The sequence below is a fragment of the Manihot esculenta genome, chromosome 17 (assembly GCF_001659605.2).
Source record: "Manihot esculenta cultivar AM560-2 chromosome 17, M.esculenta_v8, whole genome shotgun sequence".
Taxonomy (NCBI): domain Eukaryota; kingdom Viridiplantae; phylum Streptophyta; class Magnoliopsida; order Malpighiales; family Euphorbiaceae; genus Manihot; species Manihot esculenta.
This window is the reverse complement of record NC_035177.2, coordinates 32,823,801-32,846,126: the sequence shown is the minus strand read 5'-3', so window position 1 is coordinate 32,846,126 and position 22,326 is coordinate 32,823,801. Positions and strand designations below refer to the sequence as shown.

Here is a 22,326-nt window from a genome sequence, read left to right as displayed (position 1 = left end):
GGAGGATTAAGGGTCGGAGTGGGAATTTTATAGGGAGAACTTGGCGCTTCTTAAGAAAGCGCTATTCAGAGTGAAGTGCCGAAAGATTATAAAATAGGGAGCACCAGGCTCAGAGTGAAACACCCAAAACAGTTTTGAGCATATTATAAAATTTTATAAAAAGTATTTTAAGAAAAAAATTATATTTTTAAAAGTTTGATTAGCCATTAATTTTAAATTAATGTATATAATAAATAGGATAATTATAATTTTAAATGTATTAAATACGAAGAAATTTAAAATTTTAATTTTAAAAATATAAAAATTAATCTGTTAATTACATGAAAATATCAGGAAATAAAATATAATTTATTCAAATTATAGTATTTCATCCGTATTAACAGTAATTTATGTATTCATATAAATATTTTTTTTAGATATTTAAAATGTTTGTTCTCGTCTTGACTCATTGACTAATAGAATTAAAAATAGAATAATTTTTAATTTGGATAAACTGATTATAAAAATATTTAAATATTAAATTTTAAAAATATAATTACCGAAATAAACTAAAATTTTGAACATAAAGGGTAATTTATTAAAAAAAATTGCATTATTACTGCCGTTGGTGCTAGTATAGAATACAAATCCAAGGCATTTCTAGCTAAAAACAGGTGAGTGTATTCTTGTGTAATGGTATTTGATTTTTAATCTTTTTAAATGGAATTTGAGTTACCATAGAAAAGAGGAATTCTCCCATTTCTTTAATAGAAATTAATTTGGTTCATTTTAGTATCTATATCCATGAATAAAATAATATCTTAATTAGGAAAGATGGTTCAAAATACTTAATTTATTTCCATATATCTTATTTGTCAACTTAATCCATATTTTATCTCAACAATCAAGTGGGGCATCACTTGGATTGAGCATGCTTATTTATATATTTCTTTTCTAATTTCATGAATTTAACATATTTATTTCAAATTTTATTAATTTACAAAGTAGTTTATATTTTTAATCAGATTATGTTCTTATTTATTTATTTTGACAGAAAAATAATTTTTAATTGAATTTAGAATAAATTTATTTAAATTCTAGTATATTATGGATTGGTAGGACAAGGAATCCCCGGGGGGCGTTGGGGCAAAAGCAGGATTTGGGTTCCTAATCCTGAGGAGATTGGTTGAAATAGTCATCTGCGTAATCTATACAATTAGAGGGGGGAGACCGAGAAGGAAAAAAGAGAGGGGACGTTATCTTGTGGACAGAAAAGGGGAAACAAAACCAAAATTACTTACATTCCGAATAATTTGGATGATGCCTTTTTCATTTTTATTTTTGTTTTTAATTTTATTTTTTACTTTTAATCTGTAATTAAAGAAATTATAAATATTAAAATTATAAAAACTAAATTTATTTATGATTAAAAAAAGTAAGGATGAATTGTATTAAATTTTATTTTTTTATTTTTTAATTATGTTAAAATTAATGTTGATTTTTTTATACTGTAATAAAATATAAATTAATTATTATAATTTTATTTTATTTTTATTTTTTAAAAATATTTTTAATATTTAATAAAATTTAATGATTTTAAAAATAATATAATTAAAAAGTTAATAAAAAAATTATTTTTTGATGGAAGGGATGAAATATTATTGTAAATTAAGTATATAAGTATATTATAAATAGAAGCAGTCTCCTAAAAAAAAGATAAAAGAGGTTAAGATATAAATCTTCAAGCACATCCTCTGTGTGACAGTATAATCATGGCTTCTCGAAAGCTCTCATTTCTTCTCTCCCTCTCTTCCCCCTTTACTTCTTCTTCTTCAAGTTCTTTCGGTAACCTCTTCTTCGTCCTCTCATGTCTCTATGTGTTATTGCTTTGATCTGCCATTGGCAATAGCCATCATGTGACTATTACGTGTAAAAGTGTGTATATGCATGCATATTCATGTCTTCAAAATCTACATCTGTGATCATGATCCCATGGGATTTTCTTACATGCATTGTTATTTTGTAAAGATGGCTGCTTTCTATCCCTCTCTAGTTGAAGCAAATTGAATGCTAATTTTACTATCAAACAGAGTCTTGGGGATTTGAATTTGCCATATTGAAAAACTGATATACATTGTCTTTAATTGTTGGAGTATATGCAGAATTCTTGTTTCTCAGATGGAATATTCACTGAGAAATTGGGTAATCTTGATTTTCAGGTCTATGTTCCGTCTGGGGAAGAGGCATCAATAGGTTTACTACATCTGCTTCAATTGAGAAACCCATCAATCCTTCTGTTAAGATAGAGTACAACCAGCTTCTAATTGATGGGAAATTCGTTGATGCAGCATCAGGTTGGTCTCCTAAATATCCTTTGATATATTGATTATAAATCTTCTAGCTGTTAAGGAGTTTAATGAGCATCCTGATGAAAATAGTTGTTTTAGTGAAATCAATGCATGAAACTTATTTGTGAAAATTTCTGTGTGTTCAGGGAAAACATATTCAACATTGGATCCTAGGACAGGAAACGTAATAGCCTATGTCGCTGAAGCTGATACTGAAGACATAAACCGGGCAGTTTCAGCTGCTCGCAAAGCATTTGATGAAGGACCATGGCCGAGAATGACTGCTTATGTAAGAATGTGACATATTGGCTGTTCATGCCTCTAGCATTTCATTGGATCAATAGGAAGGAGATATTGAATGTTGGGGATTTATGTTATGTAGAAACTTTTGCCTGATATTTAGCTTTTAAACATATTCAGGAACGATCATGCATCCTGTTGCGATTTGCTGATTTGATTGAAAAAAACTTGGATAAAGTTTCAGCACTTGAAACATGGGATAGTGGAAAGCCTTATGACCAAGTTGCAAATGTTGAAGTACCAATGTTGGTACGTAAGATCCGATATTATGCTGGTAGGTGGAAAATATAAATCTATATCAACTTCTTATATGCTTATATGTGTTTATAATTCCCATTTTTTTGAAGGGGTTTAGCATTCTAAGACTCCTTTGATGTACTCTAGGTTGGGCAGACAAGATTCATGGTCTCACAATTCCAGGTGATGGACCACACCATGTGCAGACCTTGCATGAACCTATTGGTGTTGCAGGACAGATCATTCCATGGAATTTTCCTCTTCTAATGTATTCTTGGAAAATCGGCCCTGCATTAGCATGTGCTAATACGGTTGTCCTGAAGACAGCATCGCAAACACCATTATCTGCTCTATATGTGACAAGCCTGCTGTATGAGGTGAAATATGTTCCATATGATAATTTTTAACGTAAAATGTCTTGTCATAAGCATATATCCCCAGAACATATCTTATATTGTTCTCCCATAGTTATTTGTACTCACATCCAGATACTTTTCAAAGTTGTCAATCAGTAGTTAAATTTATTTTGTAATACAGGCTGGGCTTCCTCCTGGGGTTGTAAGTGTGGTCCCTGGCTGTATTCCTGCTGGTGAAGCTCTCTGTAATCACATGGATGTCGACAAGGTGATTTTCAAACATCGAATTACTTTTATGAATCAAACACTGAGTTGACTAGAGCTCTTCCTTAAATATTTTAACATAATTTGACTCAACCTCAAGATCAATGATTGGTAATCAATCATATCTGAGTTACTTGCGATCCCATTATGCAAAATTGCTTAAAAACAATACTGCCTTTTAGTACTTCCCTTCCGTTACCTGCATAAGTGGGCTACTACTGCATGATGACAGGCTTTAACTCTCTTCACAGCTTGCGTTCACTGGATCAACTAGGACTGGTCAGAAAATACTTGAAATGGCTGCAAAGAGTAATCTCAAGTCAGTGACTTTAGAACTTGGAGGAAAATCTCCTTTTATTGTGTGTGAGGATGCTGACGTTGATCAAGCTGCAGAGCTTGCACATTTGGCCTTGTTCTTTAACCAGGTTTCGTGCATCGACAACTATAGAATTAATAGCCAGGCGTCGTGAACGATATTTTGTTGTACCTTGGTACTAATAGTTATACTTTGCAGGGTCAATGTTGTTGTGCTGGGTCTCGAACTTTTGTACATGAACGCGTGTATGATGAATTTGTAGAGAAAGCAAAGGCCTGTGCTTCAAAACGTGTAGTTGGAGATCCTTTTCAGAAGGGGGTTCAACAAGGTCCTCAGGTAACCAATACTCCCACCATATCACATTACCTCATGATTCTCAATTCCTGCCAAATACCATCCTACCTGTTAAGAGCCAAAATAAAAATTTGTTCGAAGGAAAAAGAATCAACAAGTTCTTATTTCTCATAATTTATTCATTTTATGATTTCCACTTGCAGTCTATTTTTGTTTTCCTCTAAAAAAATCCCTTTTTATTGTTGCATTTGACAATCATGTCCTAACATATGCCTTGACAAGTGCCGAATATTTCATCATGTCTGAGATAATGATACTTATACTGTTATCTATCTCTGTCAATAATTTAGATTGATGAGCAACAATTTCAGAAGATCCTTTCGTATATAAGGTCTGGTATTGAAAGTGGTGCTACGCTTGAAATTGGGGGTGATAGATGTGGCTCTAAGGGCTATTATCTTCAGCCAACTGTTTTTTCAAACGTTAAGGTACTGTTTTTATCCTTTCTGATGCAGCAATTAACAGCTGAACAATACAACTAATATGATTTTGACCCTTGGTAATCAGGATGACATGTTGATAGCACAGGATGAGATCTTTGGCCCAGTACAGTCCATCTTAAAGTACAAGTAAGCCATAAATTGTCAGGCTAATAGTCTAATGCATCTTGAACTTAGCATGTTTTTGTAATTGTATCTTATGCTTCTGGTTTTATTTATTCGGTTCATAAGTTAGTGATATTGTTTCAGAAGCTTTTCGAGTTCAGGCTTTCATATGTTCATGCTATCATTTTGTTGAAATGTAAGGCAAACATAGAAATGGGCTACTCAAAGTCATAATATATAATTGGAAAAACCCCCAAAACCTGAATTATACTGTGACTGTGCTTTTGAATCATGAGAGTTTTATTTCCTTTTAACCAACCTTGGTTAATGGTTAATTCATGTGATAGGGATCTTGACGAAGTGGTTAGAAGGGCAAATGCTTCTCGCTATGGACTGGCAGCTGGAGTTTTCACTCAGAACATAGACACTGCCAACTTCTTAACTCGTGCATTACGAGTTGGATCAGTATGGATTAACTGCTATGATATTTTTGATGCTGCAATTCCTTTTGGTGGATACAAGATGAGCGGCCTGGGCAGAGAAAAGGGCATTTACAGCCTCAGCAACTACTTGCAGACTAAGGCTGTTGTGTTTGCTTTGAAAAACCCAGCATGGTTGTAATATCTTCTTACTTCTAGCTTTCTATTTCACATCATTTAAGATGAACATCCATGTCATAAAGCTTGACATTCTATTTAATAAAGCAAATTAGTGTTTTAAATGTCAATATCTTGTCTTCAGCTTAAATGTTCTGCCGAAGTTCTTTTTCCTTTGCAGGCTGATTTGTTGCCTTCGTTATGGTTGATTGCCATGGTGTATTTTCTTGATTTGCTGATCCTGTTATAATGATTTAGTGTTAGTCTCTTCACATCTATCATGTCTGTCCATTTGATTCCAAAACCATGTATCTCTGGTAATATCTTTCAGCATCTCAGGGGCAGAGCACTAACTTCAATTCTGCAAGCCTCAGCTTATTATCATCCATTTTAAGTCTGAGATCTGAGTATTCATTTAAACCCAGCGCACTTTTCGAAGCAGTGCGCTTTGACACTATAGTAATGCATTCAAACAGTTATATTCATGGAAGAATGAAATTTTGAATCAACTGTAGTTGTGGGACTATCCACAAGAAGAGAATAGTACTATGTTTTAGGCTTTTAGCTGATCCAAATATTCCATTACTGTTCACTAATAATAGTAGAATTGCTGGCACTGAGCGAAAAAAACGATTTGTTTAATATACAAGGTTGGTTCGTAGATGTAGAACTATAAAAAATTGATGGATAAACTATAAAAAATCGCCTTATCCGTCAAGTTTATTGTAACAGATAAACTACTTGAATGCTTTTACAAAGCATTCTTACAAGTATCTGAAAATTTAAAGAAACTTCCACTACGAAATCAATAGCCGAATAGGTGTAGCTTCAGGAGTAGAGGCTTTTGCCCTTGTTGATGCATTAAGGGCTTCTTCTAATTGCGCAACAACCCGATCCATCGATGGTCGTTGTTGTTGAAGTGCAGTGCATGACAGTGCCAGTTCAAATGTAAGAACAAAAGCTTCTGCTGAGTACTCTCCATCCAGCTTAGGATCTGCAAAGTCTATTATGCTGCCTCCTCTAGTAAGGCATTTTGCCTGGGAAGCAGAAACAAATTAAAAGCATTGTTCAAAAATTAATCTAGAATGAAGAAACAATGATGAATGATGGTCCTGACCATTTTATCCAATGGCATTGGTTTATTCAGATTCATATTTATAACCTTCCTCCCTGAGAGGATTTGCAGAAGTACTATGCCAAAGCTGTAAACATCGCCGGACGAATTGACTTGGCGGTTACTTTTGTATTCAGGATCGACGTAACCGAATGTTCCTCTTACTTCTGAGCTTGCATAGGTCTCACCCTGGTTGATTACCTTAGACAACCCAAAGTCTGAGAGCTTTGCATCAAAATTTGGACCTAGGAGAATGTTCGTTGGCTGCAAAACGGAAAAATGTTTGGAGCTGTCAGAAAATAGAGAGCTCTTAATTTTCTGGGTGAAACTGTCTGAAGAGTGCTTGCTGAGTTAAGGCAAAAATCTAACCATGCAGAGCATAGTATGCAAATAGATCTGCTTGCACGAACCATTATGAACTCGAGTATGTTCTTTCAAGATGTTATTTATTTATCAACTTCTAAGGGATATAAATGTGGGCATAGTTTCTAGATAAGGCTGACTTGCTAGGTTCTATCCAATCTGCAGAAGTTACTTTAGTGCAGATCAAGTAGTTTTAGCACTCCACACGAACACGAAAAAGCTAACATTTCGTAGAATTTGTGTATCCAGGAGAAATGTTCTAAAAAAAACTAAACACCATGCTTGTCACAATTATAGGAGATACTGCATGGTGATGAACCAGGACGAGAATTAGATTCTTGAGACAGACCTTGATATCGCGGTGAACAATGCAGCCTTCTGAGTATGAATGGAGAAACTGCAGACCGCGAGCACTGTCAACTGCAATCTCAAGCCGTTGAATCCAAGATAGAAACTTATCCTTCCCTGTTGTTAAGCAAATTTCCATTAATCAGAACTGATTGAATAAACCAGAAACTAGAGCAAAAAATTGATATGCAGAAGGGAATACCAAATATCCACTCAGATAGATTTCCATTAGGACAAAACTCATAGATAAGGAAACACTCATCTTCTCTTATACAGTAACCCAGCAAAGCCACAAGGTTCGGATGCGTTATGTGTGATAAGCTCGTGACTTCCCGGACAACAGTTTCTGCATTTCCATCATTGATGATGTGCTTAATTGCAACATGCTGATTATTTGACAGTATTCCTTTATATACCTTTCCTGCCACATTAAGAAGACTTGTTCAGTGATACTTTCTACTAATATTACTCACTACCTCCTTCATTACGGCTGTGTAACATTCTCTAATGGTGGCTGTGATGAAAGACGGGATCATTTACACTCTTGATTTTATTGGCACTACTACAAAAAAGGTTGGTTTTTATTGCCTTATATATTTAAATTATAACTATAAATCAACAGTAATAGTTTGAAATCCGCTGCGTCTGCTTTAGTAGTTTATTTGTATTTTTGCACGACTAAAATTATAATTTTATTAAATATAAAATAAAATATTTATTAAAATATATTATTATTTGTAGTGAAAAATTGAATTTTCTTTATAACAATTTTAAATTACTGTCAAACTGTTGGCTTAGTAGTATTTAAGGAAACAATTTTATAATTACTGTTACGGAACCGTTGTATAAACCCTAAAATATAGCAGTGTGGGTTCTCCTGATTCGTAATGATAGTATGAGCAAATTTTCTGCAGATCCTTTGTTAAAGGAAGATATTAAGGTAATGAGCCTATGTTGCATTTTGAAGCTCACCTGCAGTTCCTTCACCAATGAGATTATTGTCACTTAGATTACTTGTGGCATAATACACCTCCTTCAGTGGAAATTTTGGAAAAGAAGACTCCTTTAGTTGCAGGTTCATAAAGGCTGCCAATTGAATTTGCAGAATGAGAATATTTTCATGCAAAAGGCATTATTGTTCATCTGGGAATGAAATTTTTTTGGGTCTAACCATTGTTTTTGAGTGGCTTTTTTGATTTATGACATCTTCTGGAAAACTTGGTGGCAATAGTTATAAGTATCACAGCAGCAACAATGAAGCACCCAGTTAGGATCCAGATGCCTGTTTCCAGGTAAATAATGGTCCATGGTCAGAAAGAACATCAGACATTCCTTGGAGCTTGAGGATATTTGCTAATTTAAAATATAGGGAGAATTACTTTTCAGTCCCTAGGTTTTTAAAAAATTAACTGGTTTATTCTTATTTCAAAATCAGTTAATGAAAACATCTCCTATATTTTGTAAATCAAACTATTTAGTCTTTTTGTCAAAGAAACTATTAGTCAATTTATTTTAGTTTTGATCAGAGAGACTAAATAGTATGAATATTTAAAACTACAGAGACTAAATAGTTTAAATAATTTGAGGCAGCTAATGGATTTTTTTAACATAAATACTAAAGAGTTGGATTTTATAAAATATAAGGCAAGTTTTAATTGAGTAATTTTGAAATAGGGACAAAATAGTTAATTTCATAAAAACTAAAGGACTTGATAATAATTTACCCTAAAATGTAAGACTGAAACTGAAATACCTGTACTAATTTTGTGCTTCTTTTTGACTTCTGGTTCTGCAGATTCTGCTGCATCTGACAAATTGAAGCAAATCTTAAATGAAATCGAAAATCATGATCCTGTGGAACAATTTGAGTTTCATCTAAGCTACTTACCAATATCACCAATGTTGTTATTTTGATTCTTTTGATTCTCCAGGCATTTGTAAACTCTATGGATATAAGATTCATCATGGATCCTAGTACTTGTTAGTGATATCAGCACTGCAAATCTGCAGACATCAGTTCCATTGGAGGAAATGGAATGCTCCTGTCCAATTTCCTGCCAACTCCTTACACAGGAAATGCAGAATTGATCAAACTCTTCTTCAGAACCTTCAAATTTGCAATTTTGAGTTAAACTTTTCAGATTTCTACCTAACCTATGTGTAGCATTAGCAACAGAGATGTCAGAACAGCCTCCACCTCCACTTGTAAGCTTGTCAATCCCACAACTCAAAACATCCGGTTCAGATTTCTCCATTTTTGCCAGGCAACTCCTTTGCTCATCAGAATTCAGGAATATGAGTCCTGTTCGATTTGCCCTCTGACTCAGAGCAAAGAGGTAAGCAGGAAATGATGATCCACAACAATTTTCTGACAGGAACCCACCCCAATCTCTCCCTGTGCAAGTTGTGTCAGAATCAGGCAATGAAGACGGCAAATCAAGGCTGCAGACACTTGGAGAAGGCTGAGAAACTGAAATTTTAACAGTAATCATCATAATGAACATGCAGACATGAGTCCTGTGTAAACTGAGAAGCTTAACCATTGCATGTAAGACTACTACAGCACAGAGAATGTTTAAAGAAAACAGGCTTTGGGTCGGAAAGAAGAACATGTCTCACTTAAGACAAACCCCACGAACTGTTTGCACTAAAAACATATTACAGAGTTAGAGGAAAGAAAGTTCGTAGTTGTTGATGTTGTTATTTAGCATAAATATGATTATAAACAACGATTAGAAAAATGGGTTTTGGCTGCATCGTCAAATCAAGAAAATAAATCGTCGGCCACACTTGTCTGTCTGTCTCTCTCTCTATGTTGCCGGCCAATGCAGAAACATAGTAAGTTATAATTTTGCAGGTTGAACATATCTTTTTTTCAATAATATTCGTTAATTTATTCTATGCTAGCTAGGGGTGAGCAGAATTCGGTTCGAACCGAAAAAACCGACCGAATCGAATCGATTTAAAAATTTGGTTCGGTTTTTTATACATTTCGGTTCGGTTCGATTTTAAATTTCAGAAATTTTGGTTATTTCGGTTCGGTTCGGTTTTGATAAAAAAAAAACCGAAAAAACCGAACCGAACCGATTAGGAATAATAATATGTTTTATAGAGAAATTAAATTATATTAAAATTAAAATATTTTAATTAAATTTTAAAACACTAAAGTGTAAAAAATTAAAAAAATATTAAAAATCGAAACCGATCAAACCGAACCGAATCGAATCAGACCGGTTCGGTTCGATTCGGTTTCTGACCAAAATCGGTTCGGTTCGGTTTTCATAAAATCTAAAATTTCGATTTTCGGTTTATTCTGTTCGGTTCGGTTTTGAACCGAACCGACCGAATGCTCACCCCTATTAAATAAATGCTAGCGGCTTTGAGTCTGAAAGTGAAAAAATTCTCAAGCCCAAACACAGACTAGGAGTCGAGAGGAACTGCTTAGCAGGATAATGCTCGGCACTAGAGCTCCAAATAAAAAATCCTATTACTTTTGACTCATAATCATGTAGACTGCAGATTATTATAACATAAATCAAGATTATCAGAGTTTTCTATGAGGAAAATATTTATTTATTTTTTATTGGGGCTGAATGTCTCGTCATATTCTTGACCATATTTTTTAGAGAACCCACGAGCTACAAGACGAGCTTTGAATCTATTAATTTTACCATCAGCCTTTTTCTTTTAATCTGTAAACCCATTTACAGGTGACTAATTCAGCATCCTTTGATTTTGATACAAGCTCCCATATGCAGTTTTTGCTTAAGGCTGAAATTTCTTCTTGCATTGCTTCTTCCCACTCAGGAATCCCTTTGATTTCACTGTAGGATTTCAGTTCAGATGAATCTTCCATGAAGAAATAAGATGGAACAGAAAATTGATTCATTTGAACTTCATAATCCGCTAGATAATCAGGCTGCTTTCTTTGTCTTGTAGTTCTTCAATTGACAGCCTCAATGTTTTCATTTACCTGAATATTTTTTTTCATAAATAAATAGACCTGAACTTCTAAAATTTTAAGTTAAACTACGAAATAAAAAAAAATGTAGTTCAAATTTTTTTATTTTTGTGTAAAAAATTCAATTCAAATTGAAACTCTTAAATTAATTTATAAAAAAATTAAAAGTAAGTTAAATTTCTTGAGGAGCATTGAGGCTTTTCTAATATTTGCCTCTGTGGCACTGAACGGGCTGTAAAAAATTGGGCGGGTCGTTTGGCCAATGCTCCCTCACTATATAAATTGAAATAGGCAATCTCGCTAACATGGAACCACAAGAAACCTTCTTCCTTTGGTCTCTTGGCTGATACAGGTTTGCGAATAGGCGATTCCGGTTTCTTCTCATTTCGTGTGGATCGAGTGTAAATTTTCTCTGCTTAGTTCTCCTTGTTATTGCATTCCTCCATCGATAGCTTTTTGTGCTATTAACAGCTTAATTGAAGCTCATTCCCATTTCTTTTTTTTGGAAGAGATTTTTAAGAACTTCAGATAATGGAAAAGAAACCCAAGGCTGCCACTGAGAATCCCAAAATTGACTCGTTCGACATCAATGGAGGTTTTTTTTTTTTTTATGCTATAGATTGATTCAATATGTTGCTGGTGTTGTAAACTTGCTAATTTCATAAGTGATTTCTTATAAACTCTCGTAGTTAATTCAATTCACAATGCCCAGTGAGTAGAATCGAGAATGACCTTTTGTATTCTTAGTTCTAGTCCGCATAGCGCCCTTGACCTGATGATCCCTCCACCACTATTGCTTACAATCGACCACCACCACGACGGGTCCATGATATGGGTCCATAGAATACCCCAATTCTTGTTGGACCAGGTTTTAGTCTTTATAATAGTGAAATTTTTTAGATTTTTTAAATTATTAACTATTTAGTTATTCTATTTATTTAAGTAAGCCACGTGTAATGACGGAGCCATAGCAAGGGCAAAGCGCCCTGGCCCTGTAATTTCAAAAGAAATTTGAGCCTACTTCAAAATTTTGAAAAGGTTGGGATCCCTCTAAAATTTTTAAAAATTAATTGTTCTCTCCGAAATTTTCAAAAAATAGAAGTATAGTCTTAAAATGTAAATTACATTAGGCACTTAATTTTTAATAAAATTTACAATTAAATATTTTTTCTTTATTTTAAACATAAATTACAATTTAACTCTTTAATTTTATTACTTCCTTATCATTAAAATATTGTATGTTTAAATAATATTTTAGTCAATATATTTTTAGATAAAAGTAGATTTTAATTTATAAGAAAACCAAAGATAAGATATTAAAATGTCATTTTATCTAAAAAATAGAAAATAAAAAGTTATTCAACTTAAATGACAAGGTATTTAAACATAATTAAAAAGATTAACTTTGTTTCTTTGAAATTAAAAATTGATTAATTCAATTCTTAAAAATTAAATATCCAAGTGTGTATTTCACTTAATAGTCTTCTAGATAAAATAGAATCCAACCCATTTCTCCTGCATTTAGGGTTTTTATTTTTTATTTTTAAATCTATACAAAAAAAATAAACGGATTTCTCATTTTAACACGGTACATATTTTCAAAGTTATTATTCCATTAAATATATTCTAGAGGAACATAGTTATAAATTTTGTTTTTTATAAATATAAAAATATAAAAACATTTTTTTTATGAAAAATTCAATAATTTATATTTACAGTCAACTTTAATTCTTATATAATAAATTAAGAAATTTTCAATTAGTTACAATTTTTGACGTGAAAATTTACTTGAATTCAGAAAAGCTAATAATAAATTAGAATATAATCTTTAATATCTTATTAAATTAATTTAACAATTTGTTTGTTTAAAATTTTTGTCCAAATAGTATTACTTTAGACGTGAAAATTAATATAAATTTAGAAAAATTAGGGGTAAAATTATTATGTAGTCTTTCAAATTTTATTTAATTAGTAAATAGTCTACTGATTTAAACTTTTTGTTAATAAGTAATTTTAGAATGGATCTCTTTGAATAAAATTCCTGCATTTGCCATTAGAAATGATTAAAATGTTTTTATTTCTAATTAGATTTATAATTTTAAGATATAATCATTTAGTCTTTATAATTTTAAAATAATAATTATTTAGTCCTTATTTTTTTAGATTGCAAATAAAAAAATTAAATAGTTAATTTTATTAAATTATTGAGATTAGATAGTAAATTTTTCTACTAATAATTATAATTTTATATTATAAATAAATATGAGAATGAAACCATTTTTACATTCCAGAGAAGGTCAACAAGTTATATATAGGGTTAAAATACTAACTAGTCAAAATTTTATCGATTCTCAAATTGAATTAAAATTAAAAAAAAAATTTGAATATAACTGAAATCAGAAATATTAGATCGGTTATTAGTAATAAATAAATTAACTGTAATAAAATAAAAAATTCTTTTATATTATTAATTAATTATATAAATAAAAAATAATAATAACTTTTTGGCTTAAAAATAATAAATAAAACTTATTTTAATAAATAATGATTATAGAATTAATACTATTAATAAAATTATAAAACAATGCTTATAAATAATATTTTATTTGATTCAAAAAAAATATTTTATTAATAAAATTATAATTAAATATAAGAATATTTATAATTTGATTTTTAGGTATTATTATTATGTATAAATTTATTCTCATATTTTTAAAAATTAATTAAAACATTCCTTATTTTATATTTGTTAACTATACAGTTCTTCAATTTATTTTTAACTTTTTTTTTGTTAAAAATTTAGTTAAAGAAGAAACTTTTTAAAATTTAAAATTACCATTGCAACCATTAGTCAATTTCGTCCACTAAATCAAAATCACCGGTCAGTAGAAAACTACCAGAGTTCTAATGATAACATATTGCCAAAATCCATCACAGAAACAATAACATAATACTAAATATCTTTGAAAAAGCAAATCCATCAGAACAACAATATCTAACTTTTTACCAAAATCTATTGCAATAGCTTCTTTCTCAGTGAACCCTTTCAAGCCATGACTATGCCATAGCCATGGCAATAACAAATATCTCACTCATTACAATAAAACTGAATATGAAGCCTGAGTGCCATTTATAGTAAAACTGAAAAATCTTCTAGCTTTTTATTAATAACTTAAAATCAAAATACAAATCAACAATATCAATAAATAATATTTTCAAATCAAATTAAATACTCAAAATTAAGCAAATAGAAAGTATATACTCAAAATTAAAAAATTAAAAGTTAAATTCTAATAAAATCAAAATTAAGCAAATAGAAAATATACACTTAAAATTAAAATTTAAAAGTTAAATTCTAATAAAATCAAACAATACAATGACCAAATCATTAATGCTCTCTGTAGATGGAACTATTGATGATTTGTATTGGTGCCCTGAACTATCAAATCAAATTTAAACTTTTTTATATTAAAATTCAATTTCAAAATTTTTAATTAAAAAAAAGAATCAGTATTATTCCATCTTAAAACTCTTAAATGTAATAATTAATAATACAAGAAAAAGAAGTCTTAAATCTTCTTTCCAGAAGCGTGCTTCAGTCGGCAATTGTTCCCACATATCATTGGATGCTTGTAACACAGAAAGACTGCTTATGCTAAATAAAATTTCGTTTTCCTCTATACTATAAAATATATGCGAAAATGACCACCACAAACTTTAATACAGACAGAATCTTCAACGTACACCATTGTATATTGTCCGATTTGATGCTATTTTCTGCACGTCTCATCTATGAGCATGTCTAACGTGCGCCAGGAAGACCCAATTCCTTCCTCCACTGCCTTCCTGGCCTGCTCTGCATATTCCTTCACCTTCTTCATCACCTCTTTTCCCCTTTCCCCCTCCATCAACTCCGTCACAATCTTCGTCAACTCCTCCCTCTTCACAAGACCTCCACATGTCTCTACTCTTAAACCTACTTTTATTTCCTCCACCACCATTCTTGCATTCAATGGTTGCTCCGCCATCATCGGCCATGCAAGAATTGGCACTCCGGCGCATATGCTTTCCAAGACTGAGTTCCATCCACAATGGCTCAGAAACCCTTTTACACTCTGATGCTCCAATATCTCCCTTTGATCAACCCAATCACTTACTACTATTCCTCTGTCTTTAATCCTCTCTTCAAATCCATCACCTAATTCTGATTCTTTGTTTCTCATCACCCAAAAGAAGTTTGCCTTTGAATTCTCCAACCCAATTGCTATCTCTCTGAGTTGGTCTGGTGAAATCTCTGCTTGAGTCCCAAACGCAACATAGAGAACTGATCTTTTCTGCTCCAGTTTTTTATCTAACCATTGAAACCAAGTGGGTTTCTCATGAGCTGAAGAATCAGTGCTCTTCAGTGGCTCAGCTAAGCAAAGGGGGCCAACACACCACGCCTTTGGTCCACTATGAAGGTTGAAGAAATCAACAAAAACTGTTTCAAGCTCATAGAAGCTATTGACTATATAACCATAACTACTTTTTGATGCTGCCACTGTATCCTTCATGAACTCGAATTTAGCTTTTTGCTCAGCTTCTGCGAAGGGTTGCTCAAAGTCCCTTCTAGTTACCTTAATCCATGGAAACCGAGTCACTGTGATCATCTCTTCAGCTAAAGACTGTGGATCAAAAAGAAGCCCATCCTCACGCACAGCTCTTGACACGCAGATAGAGTAATTACACATACCATAGAACACCAACCTTGGAAACCCAAACTTCTTCGCAGACTCTAAAGTCCACCACAGGAAACCATCAGATACCATGAAATTAACATGGTGAAGAGTCTCAACGGCGCGCTCAAATTCTGGTTGCAAGAGCTTAGTGGCAAGGGCAAATGAAGGAAAAAGAGACATGGATGGAAGCTTATCGGTGCTCTCAACGCCACAAGGTATTCCACGGACATTGTGAGGAAACTGTAGCACAATGATACGGGCGGCGGTGGTGGCAGTAAGAGACTTAGCAATGAAAGGGTAGTTTGCCGGAGTAGTGAAGATGGTGACTGCAATGCAGCGGCGGAGCAGGAGGCGGGCTAGGTGGAGAATGGGGATGGCGTGGCCTTTGGACATAAAGGGGAACAAAATGACATGGTGTTGGAAATCACAAGATGCATTAGTCGCCATCTAGTTGGTTGGTTATTGTAGGTTTAGCAAACTAAGTCTTTATATTCTGCTTAGCACGCGGAAAATATTCCGAATTTAATTAATATTATGCATATTTAAATATATTTTTTATTAATAACTTTTATTTAAAAAAATTACAATTTAATCTTTAAATATTATTATTATTATTATTATCAAATCAATTCTTATATTTTTAAAAATTTATTAAAATATTTTTTTCTTTATCAATAAAATAATTTTTTTATTTTTTATTAAAAATAAATAAAAAATAATAAACAAAATTTTAAAATTTTATTTTATTTTAAAATAAAACCCCTTATTTAATATCTAAATATTATAATTATTAATATAATATCTCATAATATATTTTTATATTATTATTTTTTAATAGTATTCAGAGATTTTAATTATTTATTAATAATATAATATTATAAAATTTTATTTTAATATAAATTAATTTATAAAATATAAAATAAAAAACTAATAAACTCATAGTATTTTTTGTATTTTTTAAATGATAAATAATTTAGTGTTAAAATTTTTATTTTATTAATAAATTATCATTTTAATTATTAATTAAAATCGAAATTGAAGAGATTAAATTCCTAAGAACAGATAGGCCAGTGAGATGAATCACAAGTTCTTTTTTAAAAAATAAAAAGGGAGAAGACCGAAACAACGTTGAATTCACCCCCAAAATAATAATAATAATAATAATAATAATAAAGCTATTACAGAAAATTGAAAACAAAAATAAATATCAACTATGAAACTATACAATAAAGCAAAAACCGAATTTTCAGTTTCTAACGATGATTAGATCATTCAAAAATAATTTTTTAAAGAAGTACAAATAAAAAAATTACTAATAAAAAATCTATTAAAAATATTGTTACTAATATTATTAAAATAAAGTTTCTAATAAAAGTAAATAAACCAAAAAATAATGTAAGTATATTATAAAATATAATCACTAAGAATATTATTACTAAACTACTAATAAAAATATGTATGTGACTAAAATCAATATAAAAATATTATTTAAAAAATTAAACAATAATTATATTATAATAAAATTAAAATTAAAATAAACTCTGATGTCTGAAATCCAGAAAAAGTAGAATTTACCAAGTTTGATTTGGGAAGAGAATGTTCATCTCCTTTTATTTATTTTTCTTTTATCTGCTAGTGACGTCTAATGGACTTGTAACTACTGGTCTACCTGACATACGGATACGTACGTACGAAAGCGTCAGACATCTATTCCATGTTAAACGGTCATTTAATTCTTTTCGACACGCATATAAACAGGACTGTTAGGAGACTGGGCCGATTGTCCCCTCTTCTACTGAGTCTCATGGCCGAACTTGGAATGAAGAGACTGAGGCTTAAAGAAAATCCGATCTCGAGATCGAATGGTCTGGCCCCGGTCCGCTTGAGAAATTTCGTGAATCTTGTGTTAGCGCTATCATTGTGGGCTTGATTTCATACTGAGGTGGTGAAACTCTGCGGTCATTAAACTCTTTACGTATGAACATAAGAAACCATCTTTAAATTCAAAGTTTTTTAAGCCAAACAATTTAGAAAATTAAGGATTTTAAACGGATAACAATGTAATTTTAATTTGTTTTTAATTTTTAAATTTTTAAAAATTTTATTATTTATAAACATATTATTCGATTTAAAATAAAATATTTTATAAAAATTCAATTTAATTAATTTATTTAGCTGCCTTTAATCCATTTCTAAACCTAATATAAAAATAATTTTATAACTTTACGAAATTTTAGAATATAGTTAAATAGCAATAAAGACAACTATTTCTGACTTTTTTTTTTGACAGCACATCATGATTAATTTATATCTAATCGTTACGATTATTAAAATTTAGGTATTATTACAAGGACATTTAGACAGCATTCTTTCTTATCCTTCATTTTTTTTATCTGTTTAGAATTAAAAATTTAGTAAAAATTTAATTTAAGTGATTTCTTTTTTAATAATTTTTATATTTAGAATGAAAAAAAATTCAATTGGTTTTAACTTTAAAAAAATATTAAAAAAAAACTATATTCTTACATAAGTTTACAATAATTCATTTAAGTTATATTTTTGTTTCAACAAATTACTTTTACAGATAAATACATTTGCCTCTAATAATATTTTTCTTTAAAAATTAAATTCATTAATTATATTTAAAGAACAATAATTAAATAAGATAAATATTTATTTGTCTTTAAATAAATAAATATATTTTTTAAAAATAATATTTTAAATCTCAATATATCAATTTTGGTATAGTGCAAAATGATTAGTTATTTTAGTAATTGAAACTATAATATGGCTAACTTTCGAGCTTCAAAGTACCATATACCCAAAATGATTGATTGATCATTGCAAAAATTTAAATAATATTTATATTATAAGCATATATTTAATAGAATGGCAATGGTATATTTTTTTAGTACCAAATCAGACTGAATCTATTAAAATATATTATAAAATTTGAGAAAATTTAGAAATTAATATCAATGATTTTGAGTTTGTTGGATACTCATTACCCACCTTCTCTTCAACCTTTCTAAGACATAAAAGGGACTCCCATGCTCAAGATTGAATGCGTCAGAGGGGAAATCTCAACATCAAGCCTAGAAAAGATAAATGTCATCCTTAGAAATAAATAATTAAATATAAAAATATATCATTTCTATCATAATATTTATAAATTTTTTTTGATATATTTTATTTTAAAAAAATAAAAATTATTAATTAAAAATAATTTTTACATAAATTATTAATTAAAAATATAAAATCAAACGATTTAAATATTATTCTAATAATAATAATAATTGAGTTTTGATAAAAAAGCATAAAATTTATTTTTATTATTTAATTTAATTTAAAAAACATAAAATTTATTAAAAAATTTTAATATAGAAATTTTTTATATAAAATATATTAAAAGACAAAATCATTTTTTTTAAATAGTTTAATGTTTCTTTTGACCAGAATCTCAAATGCCATGTAAAAAATATTAAAATTTTTTTTTAATTAATATAATAGAGTTTGTATTTTATAAAGCTTGGAAAAGAGCTAAGGGAGGATACATAAATTATTCTGGGGCCCACACTGAAAGAAACAAATAAAAAAAGTAGATCAAAAGACAACCGAAACAAACCCAAATCTAAAAGACGACAAAATCAAATCAACAGCAACCCAGAAGAAGACCCTACACTGACTCTATAGACACCACCAGCGCAAGCAAACACCGACTCCATCACCGCAGCACTGTCGCACACCACAGCATCACAAAGCATGGCAAGCGAATCACGAACAATCGAGAAACAGAGCCAAACACAAAGCAATCACAACAAAACAAGCAGAAACAGAAGCAAAGAAGACATGCAAGAACAGAGACCCCAAGAACAATCATCAAAACTCCAATCAAACACAACCAGAGAGTCGCGGTAAAGCCTAGCCGGAAACAGCCAACGGGAGCAATACCACTGGACACATCAGTGCGGTCCCAATATGCCGTCGAGATGCAATCAGAAGCCCTTCCTCAAGTTTCCGATAAAGATCAGAGCACCCTCCGGTTCCAGCAAATAACTCCCTCGCAGATCCGTGCCGACCTGAACACAAACCCACAAAGCAACAAAAGACAACCATCTCGTCCCCAGCGAGGGCGAGCCGGAAAGGATAGAGACGAAAACAAAAAAAAAAAAAAGAATGCAAAACAAAGAAAAAAATTTCTGCGCAGAGAAAAATGCCAAAAACAGAAACTAAGCAATCAGCAGAAAGAACCAAAACCAAAAAACGACAACGAGGGATAAAATTAGAATGAAAAAAACCAAAACCTCCTTCTTCCCCCTTGCTCTCTTCTTCTTCTCTTTCCTTTCCCTTTTACTACTTCTTTAACTAAAAATATCTTTCATGAAACAATTGAGAGGTTATTTGTATTTTTCTTCCTACATGCACATAAATATATAATACTAATTATAAAAAATGTTGACGAGATCAAATGCAACTTTGATACTCATTTTTTCTTTCTTTCTGTTTTTGTCCGATACTTCTTTCCTGAGCCAGGCTTATGCGTCTTAGTCTTAGAATGATATGATTACATTTTCTTTTTTCTAAATTTTTCTTTTGAAACGGAATCGATAAAATTTAAGATTTTTTATATTTATTTAGACATATTTATTATTATATTAAATTTTTAATTTTTTTAATTATTTAATAATATATAATTACTTTGAAAAATATTTAAATTTGCAATTATTTTAAACTCACACTTAATCGAATCTATCCTTGTATTATTATAATATGGGGTTTCATGGTAGGATGAGGAAGAAAAAGTGTATTCATTAAAAGGGAAGGGGTGTCCAGTTTTTGGTGATTTGAAGACACAAACCAGCTATATATCAACTGCATACACATGTAAATCAAACCTAATTTAATCTTTCATATCATTTTGTTTTGGATGCATATAATTAAACAGAGTCTGGAAGAGTTTTCTTTCATTCAGGTCATCTTTGCACGACAAAACTCCTCAAGGAGCATGTCTAACGTGCGCCAGGATGAGCCTGTCCCTTCCTTCATAGCTTTCTTAGCCATCTCTGCAAATTCACTCACCTTGTTTCTTACCTTCTTCCCCATCTCTCCTTCCATCAACTCCTTCACCATCTTCTCTAAACCTTCCCATTTCACGAACCCTCTCACTGACCCATTACAGGTTTCTACTCTTAAACCTATTTTTATCTCCTCCCTCACCATTCTCGCGTTTATGTGCTGCTCCGCCATCATGGGCCATGCAAGAATTGGCACTCCTGCACATATGCTCTCTAACACCGAGTTCCATCCACAGTGGCTCAAGAACCCTTGTATACTTGGGTGCATCAATATCTCCATTTGGTCCACCCATTCTCTCACTACAATTCCTCTTTCCTTCACCCTCTCTTCAAACCCTTCTCCCAATTCTGATTCTTGTTTCCTTATAACCCACAAGAAGTTTACTCTGGATTCTTCCAACGCAATTGTTATCTCCTTGAGCTGCTCTGCTGATATCTCCGCCTGAGACCCAAAAGCTACGTATAAGACTGAGCTTCCTTGCTTTAGCTTTTGATCAAGCCACTGAATCCAACTCGGTTCGTTGAGGAGTTCAGTTTCAACTCTTGGTGTACTGGCTAGGCACAAGGGCCCAACACACCAAGTCTTTTGCTTACTGCGGTTGTTCAAGTAATCGACGAAAACAGGCTCCAGTTCGTAGAAGCTATTGGATATAAAGCCGTTACTTATTGATGCTGCTATCATTGACTTCAGCAGGAGCTCAAATGGGGGACCTTTTGGTTCAGGGTCTCTGAACGGTGACTCAAAATCATTTTTTGTGACGTTAATCCATGGAAACTTACTCACATTGATTAACTCGTCATCTAACTGAGGCCCAAACAAGACCTTACTCTCTGCCACTGCTCTAGACACGCAAGAGGCGTAATTGGACATACCAAGAAAGAACAACCTTTGAATACCAAACTTCGCAGCAGAATCTGCAACCCACCAGAGAAAGCCATCAAACACCATGAAGTTGACGACCGGGAAACTTTCTAGTGCCCGTTCAAAGTCCGGCTGCATGCGTTCAGTGGCAAGAGCAAACTGATGAAACACTGATATGGAGGGTAGTTTGTCTGTGCTTTCGATGCCTGAAGGAATTTCAGGCACGTTTTCAGGGAAAGGAATATCAATAATAGAGGCAGTGGTATTGGAAAGAAATTTAGCAGTGAAAGGATGGTTGGCCGGAGTAGTAAAGACAGTAACGGCGATGCCACGGCGGAGGAGAAGGTGGGCCAAGTGTAGGAGTGGGATGGTGTGGCCTTTGGACATGAAAGGGAATATAACCACGTGATATTGTTGCTTGGAGTCCTCCATAATCGACAATATAGCTTTAATGAAGAAAAGGTTATGATATCTCGAGAAAGTCTTAGAAATGGCATTTATAGAAAGAAATTTTACACTCGGTCCACAAATTTTTTTTTTTCTTAAAATTATTCTATATTTTTTTTACGCTATAATATATATAAATTAAG

General features: G+C 31.7%; 4 protein-coding genes across 5 annotated transcripts; 1 reads left to right on the top strand and 3 right to left on the bottom strand.

Annotated features, from left to right (window-relative positions):
• Window positions 1–1,698: 1,698 nt before the first annotated feature.
• On the top strand, window positions 1,699–5,426 carry LOC110605062 (aldehyde dehydrogenase family 2 member B7, mitochondrial). The gene is made up of 11 exons (XM_021743366.2): window positions 1,699–1,824; window positions 2,199–2,333; window positions 2,474–2,616; window positions 2,748–2,901; window positions 3,012–3,241; window positions 3,402–3,488; window positions 3,736–3,909; window positions 3,999–4,136; window positions 4,445–4,582; window positions 4,662–4,723; window positions 5,047–5,426. The coding sequence occupies exons 1-11, from the start codon at window positions 1,752–1,754 to the stop codon at window positions 5,318–5,320; spliced, it is 1,608 nt and encodes a 535-aa protein (XP_021599058.1). The 5' UTR covers window positions 1,699–1,751; the 3' UTR covers window positions 5,321–5,426.
• Window positions 5,427–5,856: 430 nt separating this feature from the next.
• LOC110604975 (probable serine/threonine-protein kinase PBL22) lies at window positions 5,857–9,794 on the bottom strand. Of its 2 annotated transcripts, XM_043952809.1 has the most exons (8): window positions 9,009–9,794; window positions 8,874–8,927; window positions 8,292–8,402; window positions 8,093–8,206; window positions 7,323–7,541; window positions 7,122–7,237; window positions 6,413–6,673; window positions 5,857–6,332 (listed from the first exon to the last, which is right to left on the bottom strand). In XM_043952809.1, the coding sequence occupies exons 1-8, from the start codon at window positions 9,730–9,732 to the stop codon at window positions 6,093–6,095; spliced, it is 1,839 nt and encodes a 612-aa protein (XP_043808744.1). In that variant the 5' UTR covers window positions 9,733–9,794; the 3' UTR covers window positions 5,857–6,092. The 2 variants fall into 2 exon arrangements, with proteins under 2 accessions (XP_043808744.1, XP_043808745.1); XM_043952810.1 differs by lacking the exons at window positions 8,093–8,206; window positions 8,292–8,402.
• A 4,776-nt stretch (window positions 9,795–14,570) lies between these two features.
• LOC110604549 (UDP-glycosyltransferase 90A1) lies at window positions 14,571–16,246 on the bottom strand. Its single transcript, XM_021742758.2, has one exon. The coding sequence runs from the start codon at window positions 16,244–16,246 to the stop codon at window positions 14,852–14,854; it is 1,395 nt and encodes a 464-aa protein (XP_021598450.1). The 3' UTR covers window positions 14,571–14,851.
• A 4,342-nt stretch (window positions 16,247–20,588) lies between these two features.
• On the bottom strand, window positions 20,589–22,254 carry LOC110604599 (UDP-glycosyltransferase 90A1). The gene has a single exon (XM_021742840.2). The coding sequence runs from the start codon at window positions 22,166–22,168 to the stop codon at window positions 20,768–20,770; it is 1,401 nt and encodes a 466-aa protein (XP_021598532.1). The 5' UTR covers window positions 22,169–22,254; the 3' UTR covers window positions 20,589–20,767.
• Window positions 22,255–22,326: the final 72 nt, after the last annotated feature.

What these genes read in the sequence shown, in the direction of transcription:
- LOC110605062 (XM_021743366.2), top strand. Translation starts at nt 1,752, where the DNA reads ATGGCTTCTCGAAAGCTCTCATTTCTTCTCTCCCTCTCTTCCCCCTTT. An exon ending in CTGTTTTTTCAAACGTTAAG is followed by an intron (nt 4,583 to 4,661) that starts GTACTGTTTTTA and finishes CTTGGTAATCAG; the next exon opens with GATGACATGTTGATAGCACA. An exon ending in CAGTCCATCTTAAAGTACAA is followed by an intron (nt 4,724 to 5,046) that starts GTAAGCCATAAA and finishes TTCATGTGATAG; the next exon opens with GGATCTTGACGAAGTGGTTA.
- LOC110604975 (XM_043952809.1), bottom strand. Translation starts at nt 9,732, where the DNA reads ATGTTCTTCTTTCCGACCCAAAGCCTGTTTTCTTTAAACATTCTCTGT. An exon ending in AAAGCCACTCAAAAACAATG is followed by an intron (nt 8,207 to 8,291) that starts GTTAGACCCAAA and finishes TTCAATTGGCAG; the next exon opens with CCTTTATGAACCTGCAACTA. An exon ending in TTGTTCACCGCGATATCAAG is followed by an intron (nt 6,674 to 7,121) that starts GTCTGTCTCAAG and finishes TCCGTTTTGCAG; the next exon opens with CCAACGAACATTCTCCTAGG.
- LOC110604549 (XM_021742758.2), bottom strand. Translation starts at nt 16,246, where the DNA reads ATGGCGACTAATGCATCTTGTGATTTCCAACACCATGTCATTTTGTTC.
- LOC110604599 (XM_021742840.2), bottom strand. Translation starts at nt 22,168, where the DNA reads ATGGAGGACTCCAAGCAACAATATCACGTGGTTATATTCCCTTTCATG.